This window comes from Oncorhynchus mykiss, chromosome 22 (genome assembly GCF_013265735.2).
Source record: "Oncorhynchus mykiss isolate Arlee chromosome 22, USDA_OmykA_1.1, whole genome shotgun sequence".
NCBI lineage: Eukaryota > Metazoa > Chordata > Actinopteri > Salmoniformes > Salmonidae > Oncorhynchus > Oncorhynchus mykiss.
The window spans coordinates 9,813,182-9,839,918 of record NC_048586.1 but is presented as its reverse complement, the minus strand read 5'-3'; the positions used below and the strand labels follow the sequence as shown (position 1 = coordinate 9,839,918).

General features: G+C 44.4%; 2 protein-coding genes across 8 annotated transcripts in view; one reads left to right on the top strand and one right to left on the bottom strand.

The window, feature by feature from the left end:
* Window positions 1–3,905: 3,905 nt before the first annotated feature.
* On the top strand, window positions 3,906–10,597 carry dipk2b (divergent protein kinase domain 2B). 2 transcript variants are annotated; one of them, XM_021578880.2, is made up of 5 exons: window positions 3,906–4,414; window positions 5,215–5,479; window positions 6,808–6,981; window positions 7,480–7,774; window positions 9,497–10,597. In XM_021578880.2, exons 1-5 carry the CDS (start codon window positions 4,182–4,184, stop codon window positions 9,889–9,891), a joined length of 1,362 nt encoding a protein of 453 aa, XP_021434555.2. In that variant the 5' UTR covers window positions 3,906–4,181; the 3' UTR covers window positions 9,892–10,597. The 2 variants fall into 2 exon arrangements, with proteins under 2 accessions (XP_021434555.2, XP_036814594.1); XM_036958699.1 differs by lacking the exon at window positions 3,906–4,414 and adding an exon at window positions 4,422–5,083.
* kdm6a (lysine (K)-specific demethylase 6A) overlaps window positions 10,366–26,737 on the bottom strand; it is an 89,725-nt gene continuing 73,353 nt past the window's right edge. For all 6 annotated transcript variants that reach the window (XM_036958693.1, XM_036958694.1, XM_036958695.1 and 3 more), the window contains 17 exons: window positions 26,377–26,499; window positions 24,977–25,054; window positions 24,625–24,732; window positions 24,086–24,526; window positions 20,939–21,843; window positions 19,723–19,852; window positions 19,426–19,531; window positions 18,558–18,763; window positions 18,246–18,298; window positions 18,061–18,135; window positions 17,631–17,779; window positions 17,361–17,475; window positions 16,869–17,056; window positions 13,349–13,490; window positions 13,107–13,233; window positions 12,205–12,375; window positions 10,366–11,300 (listed from right to left, as the gene is read on the bottom strand). In XM_036958693.1, coding sequence (XP_036814588.1) covers window positions 11,274–11,300; window positions 12,205–12,375; window positions 13,107–13,233; window positions 13,349–13,490; window positions 16,869–17,056; window positions 17,361–17,475; window positions 17,631–17,779; window positions 18,061–18,135; window positions 18,246–18,298; window positions 18,558–18,763; window positions 19,426–19,531; window positions 19,723–19,852; window positions 20,939–21,843; window positions 24,086–24,526; window positions 24,625–24,732; window positions 24,977–25,054; window positions 26,377–26,499 — 3,144 coding nt within the window. In that variant the 3' untranslated portion in view covers window positions 10,366–11,273. The remainder of the gene's footprint in view (window positions 11,301–12,204; window positions 12,376–13,106; window positions 13,234–13,348; window positions 13,491–16,868; window positions 17,057–17,360; window positions 17,476–17,630; window positions 17,780–18,060; window positions 18,136–18,245; window positions 18,299–18,557; window positions 18,764–19,425; window positions 19,532–19,722; window positions 19,853–20,938; window positions 21,844–24,085; window positions 24,527–24,624; window positions 24,733–24,976; window positions 25,055–26,376; window positions 26,500–26,737) is intronic.

Here is a 26,737-nt window from a genome sequence, read left to right as displayed (position 1 = left end):
AGGATTTCAGACCACAATATTGGGAATAACTAGGCCATAAGTAAGGGCCTTATGAAATGTGTAATATGTGGCCATAAAGGGTTTAATTAAGCAATAAGGCCTGAAGAGGTGTGGTATATGGCCAATATACCACGGCTAAGGGCTGTTCTTATGCATGAAGCAACGCGGAGTGCCTGGGTAATAGCTGTACCCAGGCACTCCACATTGCATTGTGCGTAAGAACAGACCTTAGCTGTGGAATATTGGCCATACACCACAAACAACCGAGTTCATTTATTGCTATTATAAACTGACTACCAACGTAATTAGAAGAATAAAAACAAGACATTTGTCATACCTGTGGTACAGGGTCTGATATACCACACCATTCAGCCAATCAGCACTCAGGGCTCTAATTACCCAGTTTATCATTTTAATTAAAGCACATTCAGTTAGGAGGTCACTTGGTGAAAGTTTCAGGAAAATGTGACTTTAAATGCAACACCCATGTCTCCTTCACTAACAAGCACAGTCATGGGTGGGTATTGCTCACATTCACTAGAAAGGCATGTGAAATATGCAAATACATCTTTACAGCCTGTTAAAAAAAATACCCTCAGTGTTTAAAAGTACACTATGTTTCTTAATGTGCATGCCAATGTGCATGCACGTACCCAGCTGCTACCGGTTTGTGAAATGTATATCTTTGAAATGGGCTATATACTCCCTGTTTGCGACCGTTTCAATGTGTCAGAACGGCTCTTACTCACACCATATAAAGTTGTCTCGCGCGCACAGCCGCAACGGGCATGAGCGCGTGGTGACTCACGAGACGCGCAGGGAGCCTATTTCTGGACGGTATATATAGAGTGATGCGCACATTGGGAGGCACAAACTTGAATTTAGCTTAGTTGACAGACAATATTCAAAGTATATCTTCACTAATACTAGTACAGAAAGAGAGCCCTGTGTGCCGATTCTGGAACAGTAATTTATGTGTGTTCTTAACTACACTGTTCTTGTTCATTCCAGTATTGACTGTTTGTTTCTATTTTGAAAAACAATGGCAATGCGAAAATGCATTATAACACCTTTGCTATGGGAACTAATATATACTTGCCCTATAGGCTTAGTGAAAGTTGGATAATGCAATTAAGAAAACTGCCATTTTCAAAATAATTCAAAGAGGGGGAAACATACCTAAATATTTAATCAGTGCATACAACGAATAGGGAAACAGTCTAAACAAGTCATAAACATGTTGTCAAAGCATGAGCAGAATGGGAATAAACTACAGTACCAGTCAAAAGTTTGGACACACCTACTCATTCAAGGGTATTTCTTTATTTTGAAAACTATTTTCTACATTGTACAATAATAGTGAAGACATCAAAACTATGAAATAACACATATGGAATCATGTAGTAACCAAAAAAAGTGTTAACAATTCAAACCATATTTTAGATTTTTCAAAGAAGCCACCGGTTGCCTTGATGACAGCCTTGCACACTCTTGACATTCTCTCAAACATCTCACAAAGACACAGCGGATGGAACCAAACATCTCAAATTTGGACTCACCAGACCAAAGGACAGATTTCCACTGGTCTAACTTCCATTGTTCACTTTTCTTGGCCCAAGCAAGTCTCTTCTTATTAGTGTCCTTTAGTAGTGGTTTCTTTGCAGCAATTTGACCATGAAGGCCTGATTCACACAGTCTCCTCTGAACAGTTGATGTTGAGATGTGTCTGTTACTTGAACTCTGTGAAACATTTATTTGGGCAGCAATCTGAGGTGCAGTTAACTCTAATGAATTTTTCCTCTGCAGCAGAGGTAACTCTGTGTCTTCCTTTCCTGTGGCGGTCCTCATGAGAGCCGGTTTCATCATAGTGCTTGATGGTTTTTGCGACTGCACATGAAGAAACTTTTTAAAGTTCTTGACATTTTCCGGATTGACTGACATTCATGTCTTAAAGTAATGACCGACTGTCGTTTTTCTTTGCTTATTGGAGCTTTTCTTGCCCTAATATGGACTTGGTCTTTTACCTAATAGGGCTATCTTCTGTATACCCACCTTGTCATAGCACAACTGATTAGGTCAAACACATAAAGAAGGAAGGAAAATCCACAAATTAACTTTTAAGAAGGCAAACCTGTTAATCGAATTGCATTCCAGGTGACTACTTCATGAAGCTGGTTGAGAGAATTCCAAGAGTGTGCAAAGCTGTCATCAAGGCAAAGGGTGGCTACTTTAACACTTTTGTTGTTACTACATTATTCAATGTGTTATTTCCTAGTTTTGATGTCTTCACTATTATTCTACAATGTAGAAAATAGTACAAATAAAGAAAAACCCTTGAATGAGTAGGTGTGTCCAAACTCCCGAGTGGCGCAGCGGTCTAAGGCACTGCATCTCAGTGCTCGAGGTGTCACTACAGACACCCTGTTTTGATTCCAGGCTGTATCACAACCAGCTGTGATTGGGAGTCCCATAGGGCGGTACACAATCGGCCGGGGTAAGCTGTCATTGTTTATAAGAATTTGTTCTTAACTGACTGGTCCTGATGGTGCATAGCAGAAGTGATAAAGACTGCTGATCATCAACCAAAGATACAGCCTCTGCATTGCCTGAAGCGTTATATGAAGTACTTTATAATATACATAATATATATAATATACACTTATTAGCTTATTCTGCTTGAGAAACAGAATATCCTACATGACACCAATTCTTGCTCTCTCTCTCCATAAATCCAATGAGCATGCTTCTAACCCAACAAACCTTGTCCGTCACATTTTTCACCAAACCATCACTTCCACTAATTACTGTGGTTCCATCTGGGCTGGTGTAAATAGAGATTTGGGATCTTAATTTGAGCCAGTTTACTACAGCAGGAAAATAATCCTGCAGCAACAGGAAATGTGAATTATAATTAAGGGGCATTTTTTGTAGGGGTTGATCCATTTTTTTTTGTATCGGCAAATCAACTCTGGAAATTACAAGTTTTTTAAATCCTTGAATACACTACAAGATTGCATTTTCTGCTTCACAACAAAAATTTCAGCAACAAGGGACTGATCAAATGAAGATCTTACATCTGTACTTGAGCTCAGAAATATAATGCTACCCCCCTGTATATCCCATTTCCTCTCCCAAAACATTGACATGTGTGTTATGTGCCGAAGTGTGTGTGACTCACGGGATATACGATTTAAAACAAAGTGGAATGGAACGCACACCAGCTGAGTCACTTTGTGAGTAACACACTTGGAATACACCTTCAGCATTTAATAACTGCTTTGAACTAAGGATCTGTGCTTTCTTGAATGGGCGGTGGGTGTGTGTGTGGGTGTGTCTGTGGGTGGGTGTCACCACATCAGACTCACCATTGGGCGACCTCTCTTAAGCTTAGCTAGAGTGACACCTTCTGGTTATGCATTGGTTCTGCAGACTACAACTAAGCCCAGGACGTTCATACTTAACTAAAGGTTCATTTTAATATCCAACATCTACAAGTACAGCAATACAACAACGTGGACCTAAGGGAACCTGGGCTGCAAAACTATAGAATTTTTAGATAGAAATAGATTGTGTAAAACAGATAGGACTGTCGGCCATGCATAATAAGGAATTGTAATGGTTTACCTCTGTGAGCGCTATGCAGTAGAAGCCTCTGGACCACTGGATTTCTAGGCTGGTCCCAGATCTGCTTGTACTATCTTGGTCATTGTTAACACTCAGGGCATCTCACCCACTTAGGTGAGTGAGGCTACAAGGCCTCCGGGTGTCAGGTTTGGACTGCCAACATTATGGAGGTAAGAGTGGTATGGGTGGGGTTAGGGGTCACGTGTTACAGGCTAGCTCAGGGTTGTGGCCAAGGTTGGAGGAAGCGCATCCACGGCAACAGGGCTATCTGCATCCTCCATGTGTTTCCTGTTGAGGTGCTGCTATTCAGGGTGGGTCGGAGAGAAAGAAAGAGAGAAAAAGAGAGGGACATAGATCGAGACAGAGAGAGAGCAAGGAGAGAGAAAGAAAAGACTGACGAGGCCAAAACTGAGTTGTTTGTATTACGTTTCTGTCTGAGAACGTATCAGTGTGAGTGTGTGTCAGTATGTCTATGCATGTGTGAACGTATTTGTGATACGTGTGATACGTGAGGGTGTGCGTGCAGTGCGTGGTCCTTCTCTCCATTCATTCCCATCATGCCCCTAAAGCGATGTGATCCGAGGGCCGTGGGTTTTGTGAGGTTGACAGTGTGTGTGTTGAGTTGGCTGCTATGTGTGTGTTGGGCTCCAACAGTAGTGGAGGCTGCTGGTACTCCCCCTGCTCCCCAGAAGAAAGCCCTCAGCCTGCAGAGAGCCTTCCTGGGGCTGGACAAGTGTAATGCCTGCGTGGGGACAACCATCTGCAAGAAGCTCTTGAAGGACCAGATAAGGTAGGTATGTCTGTCTGTCTTACTAAGAATCAATAGCTGGGTACAATAGTGCTGATTTTGCTCTCGCCTCTCAACTATGAAATACTTGTAAGTCCCTTTACAGTGAGCTCAGAACACAAGGGATTGCATGTATGAATGTCACAGTCTTAGTGAATTGACGGTGTTATGACATAGACATCTGTAATGACCTGCTGTCCCAGCTGAATGGTTGTCAATCAACACCGGTGGTCATGATTCTGGGGGAAATCACACACAAACATATTTCCTGTGCACGTAGTACTGTATATTCCTAACACACTTCAATGTTACAGTAATGTGTGGCAAGAGTCCCTGAGTGTAACGTCGTAAGGAATATTATGACAAAACATTTTCCACATACAGTAGTTAATGTTGATACACCCAAAACACACGGCACGCAATGTCCCAAGTCACCTGTCAAACTTCTGCCATCTGCCAGAGAAAATGGTTCAACTTCCATTGTTTCCAACGGATGCCGTGCAATGGCCAGGAAAGATCAACTGAGCCTCAACTGTGATCCAAGACTAACATAGACTAACAAGACAAACATAGAAAATATCAGGGTAATACATTTGTTTTCTGATTATGATTTTTTACCTTATTCTTATGACAAGCCACCATATCGGCAACTGTTCAAGTGGCCAACTCAAGGTTTGGTTACATTCTACACACTGCTTTTCCTCGAACATACAGTGTTTCAAAGTATACTTTGGGTGCATCTCAATTGTCTTGAGTAGCTTCCCCACCGCAGCTTGAATCACCCCCTCATCTCCCCGCTCCAGGTTTGATTGGTGGATGTCCCCCGATACCACACTCCCATTGGCTGAGAAGCAGAGTTTCCCGGGGAACCTTACAGATGATTCATTAAGCTGGCGTCCTGTGGTCTTGTCGTTCCTCTCCTCCCCCCGTCTGCACTCGTCCTCCGACCGTTCAATCTGTAGCTCGGTGGGACGGCAGGGTCCCTGCAGCATCGAGGCCGTCCTCAGGGTCACACCCAGATTCCAGAGCTTGAACCAATCACATCTTTTGCTGCCCCATATTGTGAAGGTACGCATAGGTAGAGCAATATAAATATAGATATGTACACTATATATACAAAAGTATGTGGACACCCCTTCAAATTAGTGGATTTGGCTATTTTTGGTGACAGGTGTATAAAATCGAGCACACCGCCATGCTATCTCCATAGACAAACATTGGCAGTAGAATGGCTTTCTGAAGAGCTCCGTGACTTTCAACGTGGAACCATCATAGGATGCCACCTGTCCAACAAGTCTGTTTGTCAAATTTCAACTAAGTGCTGTTATTGTGATGTGGATCGTCTACGAGCAACAATGGCTCAGCCGCGAAGCGGTAGGCCACACAAGCTCACAGAACGGGACCGTGCTGTCCTTGAGTTCCAAACTGCCTCAACATCAGCACAATAACTTTTAGTCGGGAGCATGAAATGGGTTTCCAAGGCCAAGCAGCCGCACACAAGCCTAAGATCCTCATGCGTAATACTAAGCGTTGGCTGGAGTGGTGTAAAGCCATTGGACTCATTGGAAACGCGGTCTCTGGAGTGATGAATCACACCTCACAATCTGGCAGTGTGACGGATGAATCCGGGTTTGGCCGATGCCAGGAGAACGCTACCTGACCCAATGTCTAGTGCTGACTGTAAAGTTTGGTGGAGGAGGAATAATGGTCTGGGGCTGTTTTTCATGGTTCGGGCTAGGCCCCTTAGTTCCAGTGAAAGGAAATATTAACGCACAGCATACAATGACATTCTAGACGATTCTGTGCTTCCAAATTTATGGCAGCAGTTTGGAGAAGGCCCTTTCCTGTATTAGCATGACAATGCCCCCGTGCACAAAGCAAGGCCCATACAGAAATGGTTTGTCGAGTTCAGTGTGGAAGAACTTGACTGGCCTGCACAGAGCCCTGACCTCAACCCCATCGAACACCTTTGGGATGAATTGGAATGCCGACTGCGAGCCGTGTCTAATCGCCCATCATCAGTGCCCAACCTCTCTAATGCTCTTGTGGCTGAATGGAAGCACGTCCCCGCAGCAATGTTCCAACATTGTGGAAACAACGTGGAAAGCCTTCCAAGAAGAGTTGAGGCTGTTATAGCAGCAAAGGGGGGGACCAACTCCATATTAATGCCCATTATTTTGGAATGAGATGTTCGACGAGCATTCGACGATGTCCACATACTTTTGGTGTATACCAAGTGTATAAGTGTATACTGTAAATGACTTAGGGACTGGTAGGGGTGTGAATAGATGTTAACAGGTAGAGGTGTGGATGGGTACAGATGTGCAAACAGGTGAGTAAACTTCAATATTCGGTAACGTGGCACCCTCCTGAAACCTTGGCTGTACCCCATCCAGGGTTTGGCACCTCCCCTGCTGCGCTGTCCCTCCCAGAGACTGCTGGACCGCGTTGTGCGCCGCTATGCTGAGGTGGTGGACGTGGGCAGTGTTCAGATGAAGCACTTCTCAGAGAGAGACAAACTACGGCTGCTCTACACGCTAGCTGTCAATCAACAGCCTCTCATACTGCAGGTGGTCCAGAGACATACATAGATACTCACAGCCAGTTTCCCTGACACAGATAAATCCTAGGACTAAAAAGCATGTTAAAATGTAGATTCTCCATTGAAAGTGTTTATTTTTGCAAGAACTAGGAATAATCTGTTTCCAGGAAACCAGCCCTTGAGTGCAGGCATAAGTTCACTCTAGCATTCTAAGTGCAAAACCAGGAAACTTGTGGACATCGTTCTGTAATGGCTTTGGACGGATTTGGATGATTGATGTAATCAAGGTTGTTGGTTCACCAGTTACTGTATATAGCTTTACTTGAACAATACTGACAATAGAAAGGTTATAGCTATTGGTATCCTATAAATACACAGACCATGGAGATTCTGATACACAATAAAAGCAGCAAAGACCTCAGATGACTGTGTCTGAGAACAGAAGGAACAGTTCCCCCTGTAGGTGTAACCAAAACAAACAACCCAGCCCTCGGTTTGCTCACCATGTTCCCCTCCTCATCACCAGATGTTCCCAGGCACCGAGGGCTGGCCATTCCCCCGCTACCAGGGCTCGTGTGGCAGGCTGATGGTGTGGGCAAGCTCCAGGCCTCTGTGGGGCCTTTATGGTTCCTCCAGGGAGTTCATCCAGAGGGTGGATGTGGCCTACCAGCTACTCCAGATCACCCAGGGCCTGGGCCACAACAGTCTGGGTTTCCTGCTCTACTACACCAGGCTAGAGGAGGATATGTTCGGCCTGCTGGATGACCAGCGAGTGTTCATCACAGATGCCAGCAGCATAGGGGTCATTGACCTGGAGCAGGGTGAGTGGAACAAATGGGTACTGGCTCTGTCGTTATCAGAGGATGGGGGACTCCGAAAATATGGATGTGGATGATGAGGATTGTGTTGATGACGACGACAAGGGGTTTCACTTTCCCAAAGAACTCAAAGCTCTTTTACATGGGGTTGGGCTCACCTCATCCATAACAGTGAAAATACAGTATATGTTCATAGCTGGGAGAGTCCGAAATAGTCAGATGTGATCAGAATAAATATTCATTTGAATATTCCTTAAAAGTATCTATTGTTATGAGCTTATTGTGTGGCTTACACAAGCATGTCTGTCTGATCCACTGCAGATAAACAAATCAAATCAAAGTTTATTTGTCACGTGTGCCGAATACAACAGGTAGACCTTACAGTGAAATGCTTACTTACAGGCTCTAACCAATAGTGCAAAAAAGGTATTAGGTGAACAATAGGTAACTAAAGAAATAAACAACAGTGAAAAACAGTAGCGAGGCTATAAAAGTAGCGAGGCTACATACAGACACCGGTTAGTCAGGCTGATTGAGGTAGTATGTACATGTAGATATTGTTAAAGTGACTATGCATATATGATGAACTGAGAGTAACAGTAGCGTAAAGGGGGGGGGGGGGGGGTTAGCCAACACACAAGCAGAGGGAGTTTTCCAGAAACATCACTGTACTATCAAGGTTAATCATTACCAGCCAGATGTAGCTGATACAGGAAGGATATGTTTTACCCTGTTCCTCTTTTTAGAAACGGTCAATTAACACACTTCCTTTTTTTCCCTGTTCTGCAAATCATTATATTGGGGTCACAAACAACAGTGCTCTTATCGTACAAGTTTAGGTAGAACCTCCGTTTCAAAACATTTTCTCCCTATTGAACACAACCCAGGTTTCTTTTGTGTGCTAGTAATCGGAGGCAATGGCGTCTCTTTTAGCTCTTCTACTGAGATGCTGTGTGCTGTAACAGAATTGTAATTACCTACAACAGACAAAAAAAGCTCCCTGATAATGAGAGTAGTGAAGTTCCTTTCTTTATGAAACAAAGACGATATATTCCACTGTATCAGATATACAGAAGCTCAGTGGGGACATTTAATGATGTCAGTTATCTTGGTGTTGGTCAGGATCCTTGCTGTGGCATCATATAAAAGATTGGGTTGAAATAACGTGGGCAATAGGCCCACACACAGACTAGGTAAACGTATCCCTATAACGACTGTCATCTCAGCAGTAAAAGAGGACTCAGTGGCAAACCTTGTTTGTTGATATTACATACTAGGAAATGGATGCAGATAAATTATACAGTATATGTATTAAAACATATACACGGAGTATACCAAACATTAGGAACACTTTCCTAATATTGAGCTGCACTCCGACACTCTCCTCATCTAAAACATTTTATTTTGCACCTTCTTTAACTCTGCGTTGTTGGAAAAGGTCCCATAGGGTAACATTTCACTGTTAAGCCATGTTCATATTGGCAGTTTGAAGAGACTCAAATCCAATTTTTGGCATATCTGATATAATTTGTTCTTCATCCTGCAGTCTGAACCGACAGGTTTGAAAAACAAAACTTATTTGAGCATTAAGTCCTGCAGTGTGAACAAGGCTTTAGTCTACATCTGCATGTGACTAATAACATTTGATACCACCTACACTTATCCAGTGTTTTTAGTAAGGGTCAAAGCATTTGGATACAGTCACACTTACCCTCTCTCTTCCAGGGTTCCCCCCAGACCCTCCCTCCCAAACAGGCTCTGGCGGGGACATCTTCTCCTGCCTGGGTCAGGGTGCATCCCCCTGCCATCGCTCTCCTCCCTGCAGCTCTGTCCGCCCTACCCAGAGCCTCACTCTGCTCTGCACAGCACTCCTGCCCAGACTGCTGCTCACAGAGAGGGGGGCCCAGCCAACCAGGCTACCCATGGAGGGTGAGGCAGAGGCGGGGAGGTTGGCAAGAGACGTGCCCCTGTTGCTGGGTGTTTGTGCAGACCCTAGCCAGCCTGACTGGAGGATCATGGCAGCAGTAGGATCTCTGATGGACCTGCTAAAACCCATGAGGCCCTGCAACCCACGCTACACCTACAGGTACCCAGAGTGCAGATACAACCAAGACTACTGAGAGCTGACAGGACTACAATACCCATACTACCCTGCTACAGCCATAGACAATGTTAAGTCCACAGGTGCCCAGAGTGCACATATGAACTGTGATCCAGACAGTTGGTGGGACTGCAGAGCTTTGATATTAGACTGACAAAGGGACTCTGTGGAGTGTTGTGTGCTGGAATGACTATGCACTGAGCTGAATTGACTACGCACACAAAGGGGGTGGTGGTTCTGCACGGGCAGTGTATGTGAAGTCTGTAGTACTTAGCAGCTTGTAGTGCTTGGCTGTAGTGTAGTGCTTGCCTGCTGCTTACCTGCTTTAGACCTCAGCTACTGTCAGGTAGTGAACCGGTCACAGCAGCTCTGTGCATCATAGGAGAGATGAACATGTAAAGAAGAAACATGAGAAGTTCCACATGTAAATAAAGAACTTCTGTTAAATGACGCATAAAACATCTTTCAAACAATAAAAGCATGTCAAGGAGGGTCTCTGCACAATGCTTTGCTAAAGCAATTTTATTCATTTAGAAAACAGGAGGGGCCGTGTATAAAATGACACGACTCCTTCAAATTTAATGGCAGGAACTCTGAAGAAAAAAATGACAGCATTCCAACAAAGATTCTCAAGCAATAAATATGCATTTTATAAATAAGGTCAATTTACAACAAGATTAGAAATAAAATGAAAATCACAAATTAAAGTTTATTCCTTAAAAGTCTATGTGCAACTCATTTCTCTTGGTGACTTGGCTGTTTTTATCTCTCATTTTATTCCTTTCTTTACCTACAGAACCAAAAACATTATTATGGTTCCAAAATAATAATAAAAGCTGTAAAAAAAAAAAAAAAAAATCTAACTCTTCACATTACAAAATGTTGTTTTCTTATTATTTTCTTGCCCAAAGTAGTATCTATCTAACATACAAAAGACCAGCTATGCTAGGACTCATCTCAAGGGAAACAAACTTAGAGAAGGTGTATATCAGCCCACAAACAGAATTAAAAAAGGAACAATTCTGCAAGTCAGTAGTCTGTGTGACGTTGTTGCCAGTTATAACATAATATATACAAAAAAGTCGCCAGTCACTATTTTTTGTCCATTTTTGTGTGTTTTTCTAGAGAAGTTACAGCTGAGCCAGGCAGCATTGGAACAGTCTGGTGGCAGTAGCTGGCAGGAGCAATGCCCTCCCCCTCCAGTCCTCTAGGAGGAGGACACCTCTGCTATGGGCAGGTTGCATAGACACACAGCTTTTCACACAGCTGCCTTGTGGGATAGCTACAGAGAGCAGTGGAGGACTGCTGGCTTACTTCCTGAATATCAGAAAAGGGTATTCTGGTAGGTTTCGGGAGTCCAGGGAGGATTCTTATTGTCCTCAGAACAACAGAATGTTACCGTCAAGAGGAGGAAGGCAGAGGAGCGGCCTGTGGAGGGAGAGAGAAGGACGAGATTAATTTTGGCTATGTAAACAGTTAAACTCCTAAAGCCTTACTAGTGAACTAGTACACTTTTACAAAGTGTGCATGATCATATACTCTTACTTGAAATAATGTAAATTCTGACTCACAAGTGTGTAGACTTACTACTTTCAATACTATCACATTTTAAGAGTGAGTCTTCTCTTCAATGATACCATATGGCAGTGACTGCAGTAATTATGCAAGGAGGAATGATAGCCTAAGTGAATGTTGGCTCCTTGCACAATGCACATCTTCCTCGGTCCCTCTGGCTTGTCAATATGGTGTTTATGTCCATTTATTTTTCCATTTGTTTATGCCTCCATCCTTGGTACAGTAGCTAGTTAGCTAGTTTGATTTGCACTGTTTCAGCATTTCTAAGCACACCACTCGACCAGGTATTAGATTAGAGGAAGAGAGAAGCAACATTAAATACTCCTCCTTAGTGGACTTTTAGGGAGATTAATGTAGAAAAATGTCATAATACCCGAACACTTCCCCTCTACATGCCTGTCAGACTCAATGGCAAGGGAAACTTTGTGGGCCGGACCCAGAATTGATATAATGTTGCAAATTTGCTAGTGAGATCTCAAGACAGGTAGAGTAGAAGCAGAGTAGAGAAACAATGCGATTGAAAGACAACCTGAACAAACCTTCATGCATAGCCAATATGATTTTAGGACATGTATTTATCAGGATATTTTCTGCTGGACAATTTATCCAGCAGTTTTTATTTGTCTGCTTCTATATATTTTAATGAGCCAAGAGTCAGCAATTACCAGCTAATGGAAACACTGGTGTAAACTATTTATCTGACGTGGTCATTAGCCTATTGGTCATCATAAAATCACTAGTGTCTTTGCTGACTTACGAGTGTGAACTGGTCGTAGACCTGTGTGAGGTCGTCCATCTTGTACTGCTCCAGCACCACAAAGTTGTCCAGGTTAGAGCTCCCCCTACGGGCACAGTCCTGACAGTGCACCACGTATGTCTTCCTGCTGTTGCTCTCACTGGTTACAAACAGCAGGTCAAACACCTCCACCTGCAGATGGAGGGAGAGGTGAGATTGTGAAAGGAGGTAGGTGTGCGCGCGTTCACATGTGTGTATGTGAACGTTTAAAGGTTGAAATGTTAAATCACTAACCAAATAATTTTTTTCTCCAAAAAATGTTTAAATCACAGTGCAGTTATCACAAAACTACCACTAACAGCTCCCGATCATCATCACAAAGGGAAAACATTTTACAAATAGGCCTACCTAATGCAACAATGGGAGTCTGGGTGTGCAGCACGCGTGTTTAGATGGAGCGGTCGGATAGAAATTGAGTGAGACACGTAACGGAGAGAAAATAGAATGTAAGGAGAAGAAATGTGATTACTTGGCTAGGTTTCTTTTTTTTTGTGAGTCGCTAATGCTCATACAAGAGGCTTTTTGCTCCTTGCCAGATAGTCGCTATGAATAAAAATGTGTTCTTAATTGACTTGCCTGGTTAAATAAAAGGTTAAATCAAAATAACAAATGGAAAGAACACTAGAGTCAATATGAATTAAAGGTTGCTTTCGGGACAACATTACAGCTGCCTGAAGCAGATTCCAGATGGCGCCTACTGTATGACTGCGGTAGAACTTCATTGCCCCAGAGAGGTCATACCACACAATACGAATTGACGTGGAATTTTAATTAAACGTTCTAACGGAAAACCAATTTTTTTTTTATTGTTGCAGTTTTAAATTAAAGAAAAATTGTCTCTGTCACATCCCTAGTGTGTGTACCTCGCAGATGCTGCAATAATGTGCGGGCTCGTCCCTGGTCCTGCCATGCCACACCAGCTCCTTGCCTGCCGCCTGCAGCAGCTCCCGCAGCATCTGACACTGCTTCAATGTCCGCAGCAGACAGTACCTAGCAGAGACAGACAGACGCGTACAGGGGTGAGCTGTGTGTGTGGTGAGAGAGTGAGTGAGTCTGTGAGCGAGAGAGGGAACGAATGACGTGTGTGAGTGCGCATGTGACTCACTTGATCATCTGGAAGAGCTTGCTGTCGGACACTTTGATGTTCCTGGCCATGTTCCAGGAGAGGTGTATCATGGGGACGATGGACTTGACGCTTTGCAGCTTATTCCACTCATATCGCTCTACCGCCAGCTTATACTGGTATGCTGGAGAGAGGAAGACATGGAAGGAGAGGGAATGAGAGAAAATGGGATAAAGGGGAAAGAGGAGCAGGAAGAAGAGAATCAAATGACAATTACATTTCAAACTTCACTATGTCATTGCCACAAGTTGACACTGTCATACGCCTAGATTCCTGAAACAAGTCACGTGTCGCGAATCCCTACCTCACAGGAGAGGCAGAAATACCTTCTGGAACATGTGAACTTTCATATACCTTAATAAAAAACTTGTATGGCATCTATAAATATGAATACAATTGTTATATTACGAGCCTAGTTGGTTTAGCCACGGAAAAAGGCCATGGGTGGGCTAGACATGCCGAGAGATGAGTTCAGATTGGTCTGCCATGCAACATGCTTCTGTCTATAACATGAACTGCTCAGTATGTGGAGGTAATCCTTTCTAACATGGCTTTTTTGAAAGGTATCACAAAGAACTGTGATAATGTTGCCAATGCTCTCCACTCTCCACTTTTCACTTTCTGGAGGACTGAGTTTTGAAATCAGTGGAATGCCCATTGGAAGTAGAGTATGATAGCTAAGGAGATATAAAACACCTGTCTCTGGATTACATCTTCAAACTAAGTCCAACCATGGCATCCGTGACAGAGAGGGAGAAGCGCTCATCGATGAATACGGGTAAGAGAGTCTAGCTACATTTTCAGATATTATACGTTTCTAATTTTGCCAAAGTAGTTTTCATTGCAAGTTAAAGCGTACTGTTAGCTAGCTTAACGTTTGCTGACTGGCTCGCTAGCTAACGTTACGGGTCTGATCTGTGTAGTAATATTAGTCATATCTCAGAGCCATTTGCATTGCTAGCTAGCTAACATTGAACCTATTTGGTTAGCTTTAGCTACCTGTAGATTCATGCAGGGTAGAAACGTTATGAGTTGGGATTATGGATCATTGTTTAGCTAGCTACATGTCTAAACAAAAGACTCCACTATATAAGTAACCGTTTCACTGTACCGTTTACACCTTCTGTATCCTGTGCATGTGACAAATAAACATATTTTATTTTATTTGATTTGATATAGTGGAATACCTTGCTTTTATTTTGTCACACTCACAACCGTAAGCTATTTTCTGTAATTAGCTCAACCATTAACTTGTAATTAATGATCTTGTTGTCGATTTATTTTCCTGTAATAATTCATACAAATTAGCTCAAGTTAAGATGTTGTCAGCTATATATGGTCAGTATTTGAACTAGATAGCCAGCTAGCTAACAAGTTTGAAACTAACCAAAACATTGTTTAGAAAGTTGCTTTTAGTTGCCGAATTTTAGTTATAGACTTATTCAAAAAAAATATTAAACTGTTTTTCCCCCCTAATCAATCTACACACAATAACCCATAATAACAAAGCAAAACGTTTTTTTGTTGTTGTTGCAATTATTACATTTACATAAGTATTCAGGTCCTTTACTCTGTACTTTGTTGAAGCCCCGTTGGCAGCGATTACAGCCTCGGGTTTTCTTGGGTATGACGCTACAAGCTTTGCACACCTGTATTTGGGGGGGGTTCTCCCATTCTTCTCTGCAGATCCTCTGAAGCTCTGTCAGGTTGGATGGGGAGCATTGCTGCATAGCTATTTTCAGGTCTTTCCAGAGATGTTCAATCGGGTTCAAGTCCTGGCTCTGGCTGGGCCACTCAAGGACATTCAGAGACTTTTTTCCGAAGTCACCCCTGTGTTGTCTTGGCTGTGTGCTTAGGGTCGATGTCCTGTTGGAAGGTGAACCTTTGCCTCAATCTGAGGTCCTGAGCGCTCTGGAGCAGGTTTCATCAAGGATCTCTCGGTACTTTTCTCCTCATCCTTGCCTCAATCCTGACTAGTCTCCCAGTCCATGCCACTGAAAAACACTCCCACAGCATGATGCTGCCACCACCATGCTTCACCGTAGGGATGGTGCCAGGTTTCCTCCAGACATGACGCTTGGCATTCAGGCCAAATAGTTTGATCTTGGTTTCATCAGACCAGAGAATCTTGTTTCTCATGGTCTGAGTCCTTTAGGTGCCTTTTGGCAAACTCCAAGCGGGCTGTCATGTGCCTTTTTACTGAGGAATGGCTTCCGTCTGGCCACTCTACCATAAAGGCCTGATTGGTGGAGTGCTGCAGAGATGGTTGTCCTTCTGGAGCGTTCTCCATCGCAGCAGAGAAACTCGCTGTCAGAATGACCATCGGTTTCTTAGTCACCTCCCTGACCAAAGCCCTTTTCCCTTGATTGCTCAGTTTGGCTTCCCGCCCAGCCCTAGGAAGAGTCTTGGTGGTTCCAAACTTCTCCCATTTTAAGAATGATGGAGTCAACTGATTTCTTGGGGACCTTCAATGCTAGAGAAATTTTTTGGTACCCTTCCCCAGATCTGTACCTTGACACAATCCTGTCTCGGAGCTCTATGGACAATTCCTTCAACCTCATGGCTTGTTTTTTTCTCTGACATGCACTGTCAACTGTGGGATCTTATATAGGCAGGTGTGTGCCTTTCCAAATCATGTCCAATCAATTGAAATTACCACAGGAGGACTCCAATCAACTTGTTGAAACATCAAGGATGATCAATGGAAACAGGATGCACCTGTGCTCAATTTTGAGTCTCATTGCAAAGGGTCTGAATAGTTATGTAAATAAGGTATCTGTATTTTAAATTTGAAAACATTTCTAAAAAACAGTTTTTGCTTTGTCATTATTGGGTATTGTGTGTAGATTGATGAAGAAAAAAGTAATTTAATCAATATTAGAATAAGGCTGTAATGTAACAAAATGTGAGAAACGGGAAGGGGTCTGAATACTTTCCAAATGACATTGGATGACAATAGAATGTTTATGTTTACTGCAACAACTGTATACAGACATGTCGATCGTAGTATAAACCAGCCTTTAGTTTTGAAATCTTTGGTTGTTCAGTACATGGCCTCACATGAATCCTTAAAGAGATGAGTGGGGCTAAGACTTAAGAGGGTGTGAATGATGCTGAATAGGTGTAGACAAAGAAGAGCTCTCCAGTTGGTGTACCAAAACATTCAAGGTCCATTTTCTCAAAAGTGGGGTTACAAGTTTATCAACTTTCAAAGCAGAATGACTTTCCCATTGTTTCTCAACTATAGTGAATGATATATCATTTTCTAGCTTGGAGTTTCTACTTTTATCCAATGTAAAAAAACAAACATTAAAAACGTTGCTACATAAGACCGAATCGAGCCGGTCGGTCATAGATCTCAATGTGTCAGTCCACGCCTATCAGCATCCATCCATCATCTTTTAATTATGTCCCAACCAATTCTACGTAAAACCCATAAAACAACCGTGTATTCCCATATTAAACATATCCCTTTGTTCTCCATGTCCCTTCCTGGTCTTACCGGTGAGAGGTCCTACGTTCCAGGCGATGTTGTTGCACCAGCCGATGGCCTGGACCCAGTGGACGGTGCCCGTGTTGAGCCACACCAGGTCTCCGGGACGCTGGATGAAGCGGTAGACGGGGACATCTGCCTCGTACAGGTCCTCCAGGTTGGGCCACCATGACCCCATCAGGAAGTTGATGTTGTTCCTGCAGGAGACACACACACGTCCGACATTAGAAACAGAGGATGCACATGGACACTCGCTCATTCTCTGAAGACCCCTACTCATACTCTGGGTAGTTCATGAATACAAAAATACATTTTTACATCTGCAATGAATGAAAAGTTGAGATATTCCCTTTCCTTAAATTAGTACCAAGTATACCACTTAAATCTGAGTTAAAATTGAGTTAAGACATCTCTAACCTTAGACTGCACTGGCTGTAAAGAGACAGAGGTAGGATATCAACTTTGTGTTGGGTTAGAGGTAGGAGATTTTTGTTGACGTACTTTTCACAGAAGTCGTTGATGATTCCCCAGTAATGTTCGGGCACTGCGAACCACTCACAGTCCCCCGGGCCAATGTTGATGTTCACTGAACAGAAATTATTGTTCTCCTGGTGACCTGGAAGACAAGACACAAATACCTTGTTAAACAAAACACGCGACAGTTACCACTAACAAACAGCATTGTGTGTGTGTGTGTGTGTGTGTGTGTTTGTGTGTGTGTGTGTCTGTGTGTCTCTGCGGCATGTGTGGCTCTCGCTGTGTGTGTCTAACCTGGCGTCCTGCTCCCAGGGACCTTCATGTAGAGCTGGACAGTGTTCATGCCCAGAATGGTGTGTCCTACGTGGCTGAGCAGGTTGCCAGCAGACACCACTCTGGCAAATGCTGGCAGCTTACTGAGCTCCTGCAGCTGCAGCTTCCACCTGAAAGGAGGTCACAGAGCAAGGGTCAGAGGTCAACACTACAGCACAGACACACACCGCTCCCAAACTGAGGGACCCTCTTTATGATACCAATGCCCAGTCCTACCTAGGCCATACCCTTTCTGTGTTTGTAAATCTGAAGGGACTGGATAGGTGAAAGGACAAGGGTTGTTTTGGGACCAGGCCATAATCTGGTTCATATAAAAATTGTCAAATGAAATACAAAACATCAGCGATCTGTTTCATGAACAAAACCACATAGTATTGGGTGGAACACTTACTTCCTCTCGTCAGACAGGTCGATGTTGGTGCCAAACTTGATGTGTTTGAAGGGCCCTTTCCTCCGCCGTGTCACACTGTGGGATCATGGGAGATGTAGTTTAGACAGAGCAGAGAGATATCACACAATGCATGCCGACAGACAGACATAGAGAAAGACCGAAAGAGACAGAGACAGACATCTTACCTCTCTGCATTGGCTGCCTCTGCCTCCTGCTCCTTCTTCTTCTCATTCTCCTCCTGGAAAATGCATTTAATATAGGTATATTTTGAGCATATCTGTTCATTGAGTGAGTTCAGTAAATGGAGTGCAACAAACATTCTAAGCTGGGAAGTTATTCTCTTTAAGTGACAAAACTATGTCTGGAGTGACCATGTGAATATTCAGTGACAACATACCACTCAAAACTGTGTTTCTATTCAACAAGGCCTTGTACTGACTTTGTTTGGAGATGATGGTGGTGGATTTGTGTATGTACGTGCATCTCCCTCTACTAACCCGTAGTGACTCCTGGAAGGATGAGGCCTGGTACTGGGCATACTTGGCAATGGTGGTGTGTGATTGGCTGCTTTGGCAGCGCCACATCTTCCTTGTGCCACTCAGGTCCCAGTTCTCGTCGGTGGGCTGAGACAGCTGGGTCCGTACCTCCACCAGGTGGTCTGGGTTAGCCTCCACCAGGGTCTTAGTGGAGAACAGACCCAGGTCTGAGAGAGGCAGGGGGGAGAAGGATGGGATGGAGGAAGGAGTGGAGGGAGAGAAAGAAGGGTGGAGGGAGAAGGTACAGAGTAGGAGAGGAAAGAAAATAGGGAGACAGAGGATGGGGATTGAGGGAAAGGGAGAAAAAGTGGAGTGGAAAAATGTTCAGAAGAACTAGCTTAATGAACTAAAAGTTATCCATCCTGTTATTAAGAGTGAGTTTCAAGTCTGTGTGTGGTGTGCTACAGTACAGTGATGCAGTTGCGAGCTAGCTGATGAAGTGAGGGAGCCAATAGCTTTCCTTGGCAGCCGTTGGCTACTTTACTTCGGATGCTATACATGTAATGACACTCTCTGCTTGCAGGTGGTGCTGTTGTCATACATGTCAAGTTGTTCAACACACAAACACACACATCCCCACCCACCCAAGCCTGTGAGAGAGTGAATGAGTGCAAGCACACACACCCTCACACAAGCAAATGAGTGCGTACAGACACACAAAGCTTTTCTGTCCTTAGGGGAGAAACATTCAAGTAAAATTCAAATGAGATCCCAATCAGGACTAGAACGATGACTAATGTTTGTTTTGCTAGAGTGTGTAAGCAAAGTGTAATTCCCCCAGCAGTAGTGTGTAACGACGGTATAGGACTACCATCAGTGTGTAACTCACCCAGTTTGAGCGCCCCGGCCAGCCCTCTGATGACGGTGACAGGGTTGGAGGGGTTGGTACAGAACTGATGGAGCGGAGGGAAGAACGCATCCCTCTTATTCTCCAGCTACACACCACGGGAGAGCAACACACACACATTAGACCGTTCTGATGAAGTCTAAGACCTTTACCACAGGGGTTTTCCTGGGACAGCGACGGACGCAACTAAAAACTTCAGGATGAACCACATTTACTGTTGCAAGTAAAAAGTACCAAGTAATGAAATCTCAACAAAAACCCTCGTGGCTGTATACTCACGTAGATGCTGGGTGTGGGGGGGTTGAGTTTGTCCTTTGGCAGTGAGGGCGAGGGGGGCGGAGGGGGTCTGGGAGGGGGACACTTTTCTAGGAGGACACTGCTGTTGGACAGGCCGTTCTTCCCCAGGTTCCTAAAGACGTAGGGGGGACAGAGAGAGAGAGAGAACACGTCTGGCTGCTCAATGACACTGAGATGAACCATGCTTCAGCTAATAGCAGCAGCACAAGCAAAGACAGACATGCATGCATTGTGCAGCACAATTAAAACAATTAAAACAGACCAGTGTTAGAACAGAACTGGAACCTGTACTTTGAGGCTCAGTAAGAGAAAGAACCCTAGGGTAGCGGTTCACCAAAGCTATAGTCATACACAGAGCAGTATATGTGCAGTAGAATAACACCTATGGCTCAGGTTGTGTACACATGGCTTACTGGTCAGGATCTCTACAGCCCTGTCAGTTACTGGACACTCCTTGTACACACCATATATACCCCTTTCGGAAACATTAGCCACCTACCTAGTCATCAGCACCTCTCCAACCCACTGATAGCCTGACCTACATCAGAGCACACTCCCCACACTCAGTGGGCCCCAAATTAAGTATTTGGCTGCCCAGACCAGAACTGAAACAGGCCAGGCTAAGGGCTAACTGGCCAATACGGCCAGGCTGCTACAGCACCAAGACCTTCAAGTTGCAACTCAAACCAAACAGTCAGCAGTGGCCCCCACAGTAAACTCTAAATGACACAGACGGTGAGTGAACTCTAGTTGACTCTAGTTCAGGGTATTCAAGTCGGGGTCACGGGGGAATTGCAGTGGGGTCGCCAAAATTGGAACAAAACACTAAGAGTACAGATGATTAATATACAAGAACGCTAATTTGGAGAGAAAAAAAATTGTAAAATGTTTTTTAAATATTTTTTTAATAATTATTTTGATAGATGAAAAAAATCAACTGAAGGTTATTTGTTGATGTGCAGATTTTAAGGTTGCCTCATTAGATTTGGAGTCAAAGAAAAAAACGAGGTCCCTGCTGAAAAAGTTTGAACACCACTGCTGTAGTTGGTTTGGCCTTTACAAGAAAAAAACACTACATTGCATTAGAACATGCAGCATTTGAAATATCCATCCCATAGCCATTGACTTCTTTCAAAAAAGCACACCAAAGGTTACAAATTAAATGTGACCGATGTGATAGAAGGATATGATGTCCTACCTGCATGCTTTGAGCACCTGGCTGGAGCTGGGGTAGATGGAGACTGAGGACCATGGGGCCAGGGCCGGCCTGCTGTGAGACACCCCAGTGGGCTCTACTCTCACTGGGCTCCGAGAGTCCTCTAGCCCCTTACCGTTGACCTGTGGGGTAGTGGTAGCGGTTCCGGTGGTTCCGCTGTTGGACGGGCTGCTGATAAGGCTGGTAAGGCTGTTGGCTGTGAAGGGGTGGTGGTCGGCGCAGCGCGGGGGGGAGGGGGTGGAGGCGGACATGGCTGAGAGGGGCGAGGAGGCCACAGAGCGTTCCGACAGGGGTTTGGGACCTCCGTGGTGGACACCAGGGTGGATGTTGTTGACCTTGATGTTATTGTCCATGGTGGCTCCTTGATTAACACCACCGTGATTATTATTATTATTATCATCGTGGTTAGTAACATCCTTATTACTGGCTTTTCCCATGAGCAAGGCTGAGAGCTGAGGATTGTCTGAACTGAGCGTGCCCGGAGAAGGAGAGCCGGTCTGGGATTGGCTCCACGAGCTGTCTGTGGTCACCGCCCCCTGCTGGATGTGATTAGCCAATCCCTGCATAGGGGCAGTGGTACCGGGACTAAGCGGTGTCCCTGTGGTGGTAGCCAATCCACTGCTGCTTCCTGAAGGCGTGGTCTCTTTGGTTTGGGCCACTGAGGTAGTGGTGGCGGGGTGGAGGGGCAAGGAGGGGAGGTGGTTGGGGGCACCGGCCCTCTGTGGCAAAGAGGAGAAGGAGGAAGAGGAGGCAGGGCAGGGCCCGGTAGAATGTCCGACCTGATTTAGAATTTGAGCACCGGATCCAGCGGCCTGGGAGGAGGATGAAGAGAAAGGGTGTTCTCCATTGGGACCTGCCGAATGTGAACCTGGACCTTTGTGAAGCCCCTGGATAGAGGGGTAGAAAAAACAGACTGATCAGCGATGAGGGTCAAGACAGTTAATGAGATGCAAAACAAGAAAACGGAGTGACAGACCAAGTCAGAGCAAAATAAGGTTGAGGTTGAGTGAAAGAGTGAGCAATAGAGAATTCACAAGTAGGAATATGAATCTTTCCCTTTCAAGATGATCAATAAACATCTAGTTAGATGCATGGGCAATGATACGTTTCAGTTTTAAATTATTTGGTATGATTTAGAAAACGAATCGACGCGATTTGGTTTGATAACGGCTTGATTCGATGCACTTTTGCTGAATAAATACATTCACTTCCCATTACAAATTCAAATCTGCTGCTAATGGAGCTCACGCGCTGTGTCTGTCTGCGCTGGGTCTGTCTGCGCTGTGTCTGTCTGCGCTGTGTCTGTCTGCGCTGTGTCTGTCTGCGCTGTGTCTGTCTGCGCTGTGTCTGTCTGCGCTGTGTCTGTCTGCGCTGTGTCTGTCTGCGCTGTGTCTGTCTGCGCTGTGTCTGTCTGCGCTGTGTCTGTCTGCGCTGTGTCTGTCTGCGCTGTGTCTGTCTGCGCTGTGTCTGTCTGCGCTGCGTCTGTCTGCGCTGGGTCTGTCTGCGTCTCCCTGAATGGATTTGACTTCACACACCCCCCCCCCCCCACCCCCCCCCCCCATCTCAAAATGTAATGGTTTTGACCGTTTGGAAGCTTAGTGAGCTTATTTTCTTCTCCTGCTTTGCCATGCAGTGCGCATCACAAAAGTGATTGCTCGTTATGAAACTATCAACTTTACCCTGTGCGTCAAAAAATTACCATATACACCTGCTCTTTCCATGACAGACTGACAGGGTGAATCCTGGTGAAAGCTATGATCCCTTGATGTCACTTGTTAAGTCCACTTCAGTCAGTGTAGATGAAGGGGAAGATACAGGTTAAAGAAGGATTTTTAAGCCCAGAAACGATTGAGAAATGGATTGTGTAGGTGTGCCATTCAGAGGGTGAATGGACAAGACAAAAGATTTAAGTGCCTTTGAACAGGGTATGGTGGTACGTCCCAGGCACACCGGTTTGAGTGTGTCAAGAACTGCAATGCTGCTGGGTTTTTCACGCTCAACAGTTTCCCGTGTGTATCAAGAATGGTCCACCACCCAAAGGACATCCAGAGAACTTAGCACAACTGTGGGAAGCATGAGTTGACATGTGCCAGCATCCCTATGGCATCCCAAGGTGTTCCTAATGTTTGGTGTACACTGATTGTTTAAAGCAAAACAACCAAAACTATTGCGGATGCTGAACCTGAACAATCAAAATCAAATTATTTGTAAGCCCCGTTCAGCAGGTATCGCCAGATGAAAGTTGTGCCTCCGGTAGCTTACTTTTATAACACCATTTTCAATTGAGCAACAAAGCCCGAGGAGGTGTGGTATATGGCCAATATACCACAGTTAAGGGCTGTTCTTATGAACGTAGTACCTGGACACAGCCCTTAGCCATGGTATATTGGCCATATACCACAAACCCCCAAGGTGCCTTATTGCTATTATAGACTGGTTACCAGTGAAATTAGATCAGTAAAAATAAATGTGTTGTCATATCCATGGAATACGGTCTGATATACCACGGCTATCAGCATTCAGGGCTCAAACCACACAGTTTATAATAATCCATTGGTAACAATAACCTAGCAAATTACATTAGCTGTCACTCAACTAATTAAGCTTAATATCAAGCTAATATCAAGCATTTGAATGCTTAAGGTGCCACACAGATGTGCAAGATCAGGAAGAGGATGCCTACCTCGCGTTGGTCAGTGCACGAAGCTGGGAACAGTGAGCAGTTTGACTAGGCTACTGATATTACCTATGGTTATTTGGCATGCAAAAAATGACTTGTAGATCAATGACTGTTAACAGTTATATGCTTAGTTTGAGACTGAAGAGGAGGCTGCATCAATTGTCACAAAATATTAGATATTTTCAAAACCATTTAATGAATCGGTAATTAGTAACATTTGAATAGATTTTCGACCGATGCATTGTACATTTGGATCGGTTTGGTGTCAGCGGACCGATGCGGTATTATCTTTAACATTTGAACTGAGGGCCAATGTATTATGGTGAAATGTTACATCCTTTCAAGATAGATACAAACAGTTAACAAACAAGATAGAACAAGAGTAAAAGTGAGAGAGACACAAAGAACTCGTCAGAATTAAAGAGAGACCGAAACAAAAAGATATGTACCTGAGTGGAGTTGGTACGTTGCTGGCTCTTCCAGGCCTCCTCTACATTACTGGTACTATTACTGCTGTGACTGGTGTTGTTGCTGGTGGGGGTACTGGGGTTACTGGTACTAGTGGCATTGCAGTTGTGAGGTAGACAGTTCTGCTGTAGGTAAGGCACGTTTCCATTACTCCCGCCACCTCCCGGTAACGTCCCTGCACCCGGTAGACCGGGAGTGCGATTATTGCCCACAGTTCCCCCCTCTGGATTGCCTAGCTGCCCAAGGGGACTTGAAGATAAAGGTGTGTTGGCCATTGGCTGAGCAGTACAGGGGGGACGGGCTGTGGTTTGACTGACGGGTGAAGTCCGGGAGAGGGGGTGAGGGGAGGGGAGGGAGTTTGGGGACAGCGAGGGGCCGTTGGGTAGGGTGGGCCGCAACTGTCCTGCTGCCTGCTGTCTCACCTAGCCAATTAAAGGGGTGATGGGAGAGAGACAACAGTTTAAATACCGTTTATAATAAAATGTGTGGTGTTTGCTTATATGTGTGTGTGTGTCTGTACCTGATGTTGATGCTGCTGCATGAGGGAGAACTGTTTTTCCAGCTGGTCCAGAATCTGCATCTGTGGTGGTTTCAGACTGGCCCGGTTGGTCCGGAGCTGATCCAGGAGCTAGAAGAGAATGGAAAGGTACAGGCATTTAGAACCATTGATAACTATTTACATTCTGAAGTGTTTTGCTTATGGCTTTTTATGCTTACTATTCAGTACGCAAGTTGCTTTATACTGCAAAGTTGCTTTGGAGAAGGGCTGTAGAGTCTGTAAAATGACTCACATGTAACAAATACAGTTCAGGTCTGACTCATTTGATTAGAATCAGACACTGGTATGGTTTGATTGGAAGAGCAGAACCCACCTGTAATTTCTGTGGTGTTAGGTACCAGCTGGGGATCTGGTGTTGTACCGGGTGGTTTGTCCACAGGTCCACAGCACTCTGTGGGATCAGAGAGAGATACTTGGCAATAAAGCTTGTAACAATTTAGGCATAATTCCTATTTGCGTTCATAAAGCTGGTATAGGGTCAGTTGGTGTGACAGAGATTTGGTTCTGGGTTCTGACATTAGGCTAGGTAAAGGACCAATGTTACCTCTAAGCTGCGCGCAGCTGCCCCAGGACTGCCGCGCAGAAGAAATATCAGCCCGCGCAGAGAAGCACAAGATTGAACTTGACCTAACTTTCTAGTTTTCCCCCTTAGTTAACACCATCAACGTTTGCCTTTACTGTGAAAATTGTGATCGAATCAACACAATGTTAGCCACGTTCAATGCAACATACCGAAGCAAAACAAACTATGCAAGAGATTTTCTTGTAGCCAGAGCACATTGGAGTACGATTATATTGCATTGACTCAGGCCCATACACAGACTGGTGCGCCATAACCAATCAGAGCTGCAGTATCCCTATATGCAAATAGACCATTGCCACATATGGATCTGTGCCATTTACTTTGAACTGGACTGTGTTTACAGCATGAGTGGTCATGAATAAATGTGCTTAAATGTACTTGTTTCGAGATCAAAGCAATTGCTGCATGTAGCTAGGTGTGTACATTTGTTCATATTCTTTGCTAGTAAGCAAGTTATTAGCCCAGATATAGCTAATTTCTAGACAGCAATGGGGGAGTGGTTGCTTGCTACAAGAGCACAAAACATTTCTAGCCATCTTTGAAAAGCAAGTCAGGTAAAGAGCTTTTTTACTGTAAGGGGCAGTGTTGTATTTTGGGACAGGCTTGAATAAGCTAAGTAGCCAAAAGTCAGAGGTTAGCATCATTTGTCAGATGATCTAATAATAGCATGGGAATAATAATGTATTTTATTTTGAAAAGTGGTTTCTTCAACAACATGTTCAGTCAGCTCCTTGTCTGAATGACAAGTGGATAAACAGGTTAATGTCTATCCCTACATGTTTTTCCCCCAAAAGTCTCATGGAATGTAGGCCAAGATTGAACACCACATATTGGCTGCTACTGTAGACTGAATGATAGAGACAGCTATTTCCATGTTAATATGTTATGGGATGCATTTTCTCCATAGTTTTTTAATGGTAGGCCAGTGATAGGCCTACATTATGATCAAATAGCCACAGTGGCCTTCACTGTTATAACTATAACTTAAAGCGGGTACAGCCTGTGTTCACAGTAAACATGCCAGAAGTTGCACAGAATTTTCACAACGTTCAAGTTTGCGCTCAGCAGACCTGAAATTTGCTCAGTGGCAAAAACTGTTTGAGGGAACATTGTTAAGGACTGAACCATACCTTAGCCGGGCTGGCGGTGCGTTTTCTCTTGGCGGGGCTGGCCTGACCGTCAGTGTGGCTGGGATGGGGGGAGACGTGCGTTTGGCCCTGGCCTCCCTCACCACTCTGGTGGGACTTAGACGCCTGGGGGAGAGGCAGGAGAGGAGGGTTATGGGGGCGAGAGGGAGGAGGATTATTGGGAGAGGCAGGAAAGGAGGGGGAGGATGGTTCTGTTACTATGTGTAGAGGGTTTGGACTAAGAACAGATACCAAAACCCCGACGACAACCTTATTGATACGTCTAATCAGAAATCTCAGAGCCAACAGTGTGTGTGACAGTCTTGTCTTTTTTTCTTGGCAGGAGGAATGAGATGAATTTGAT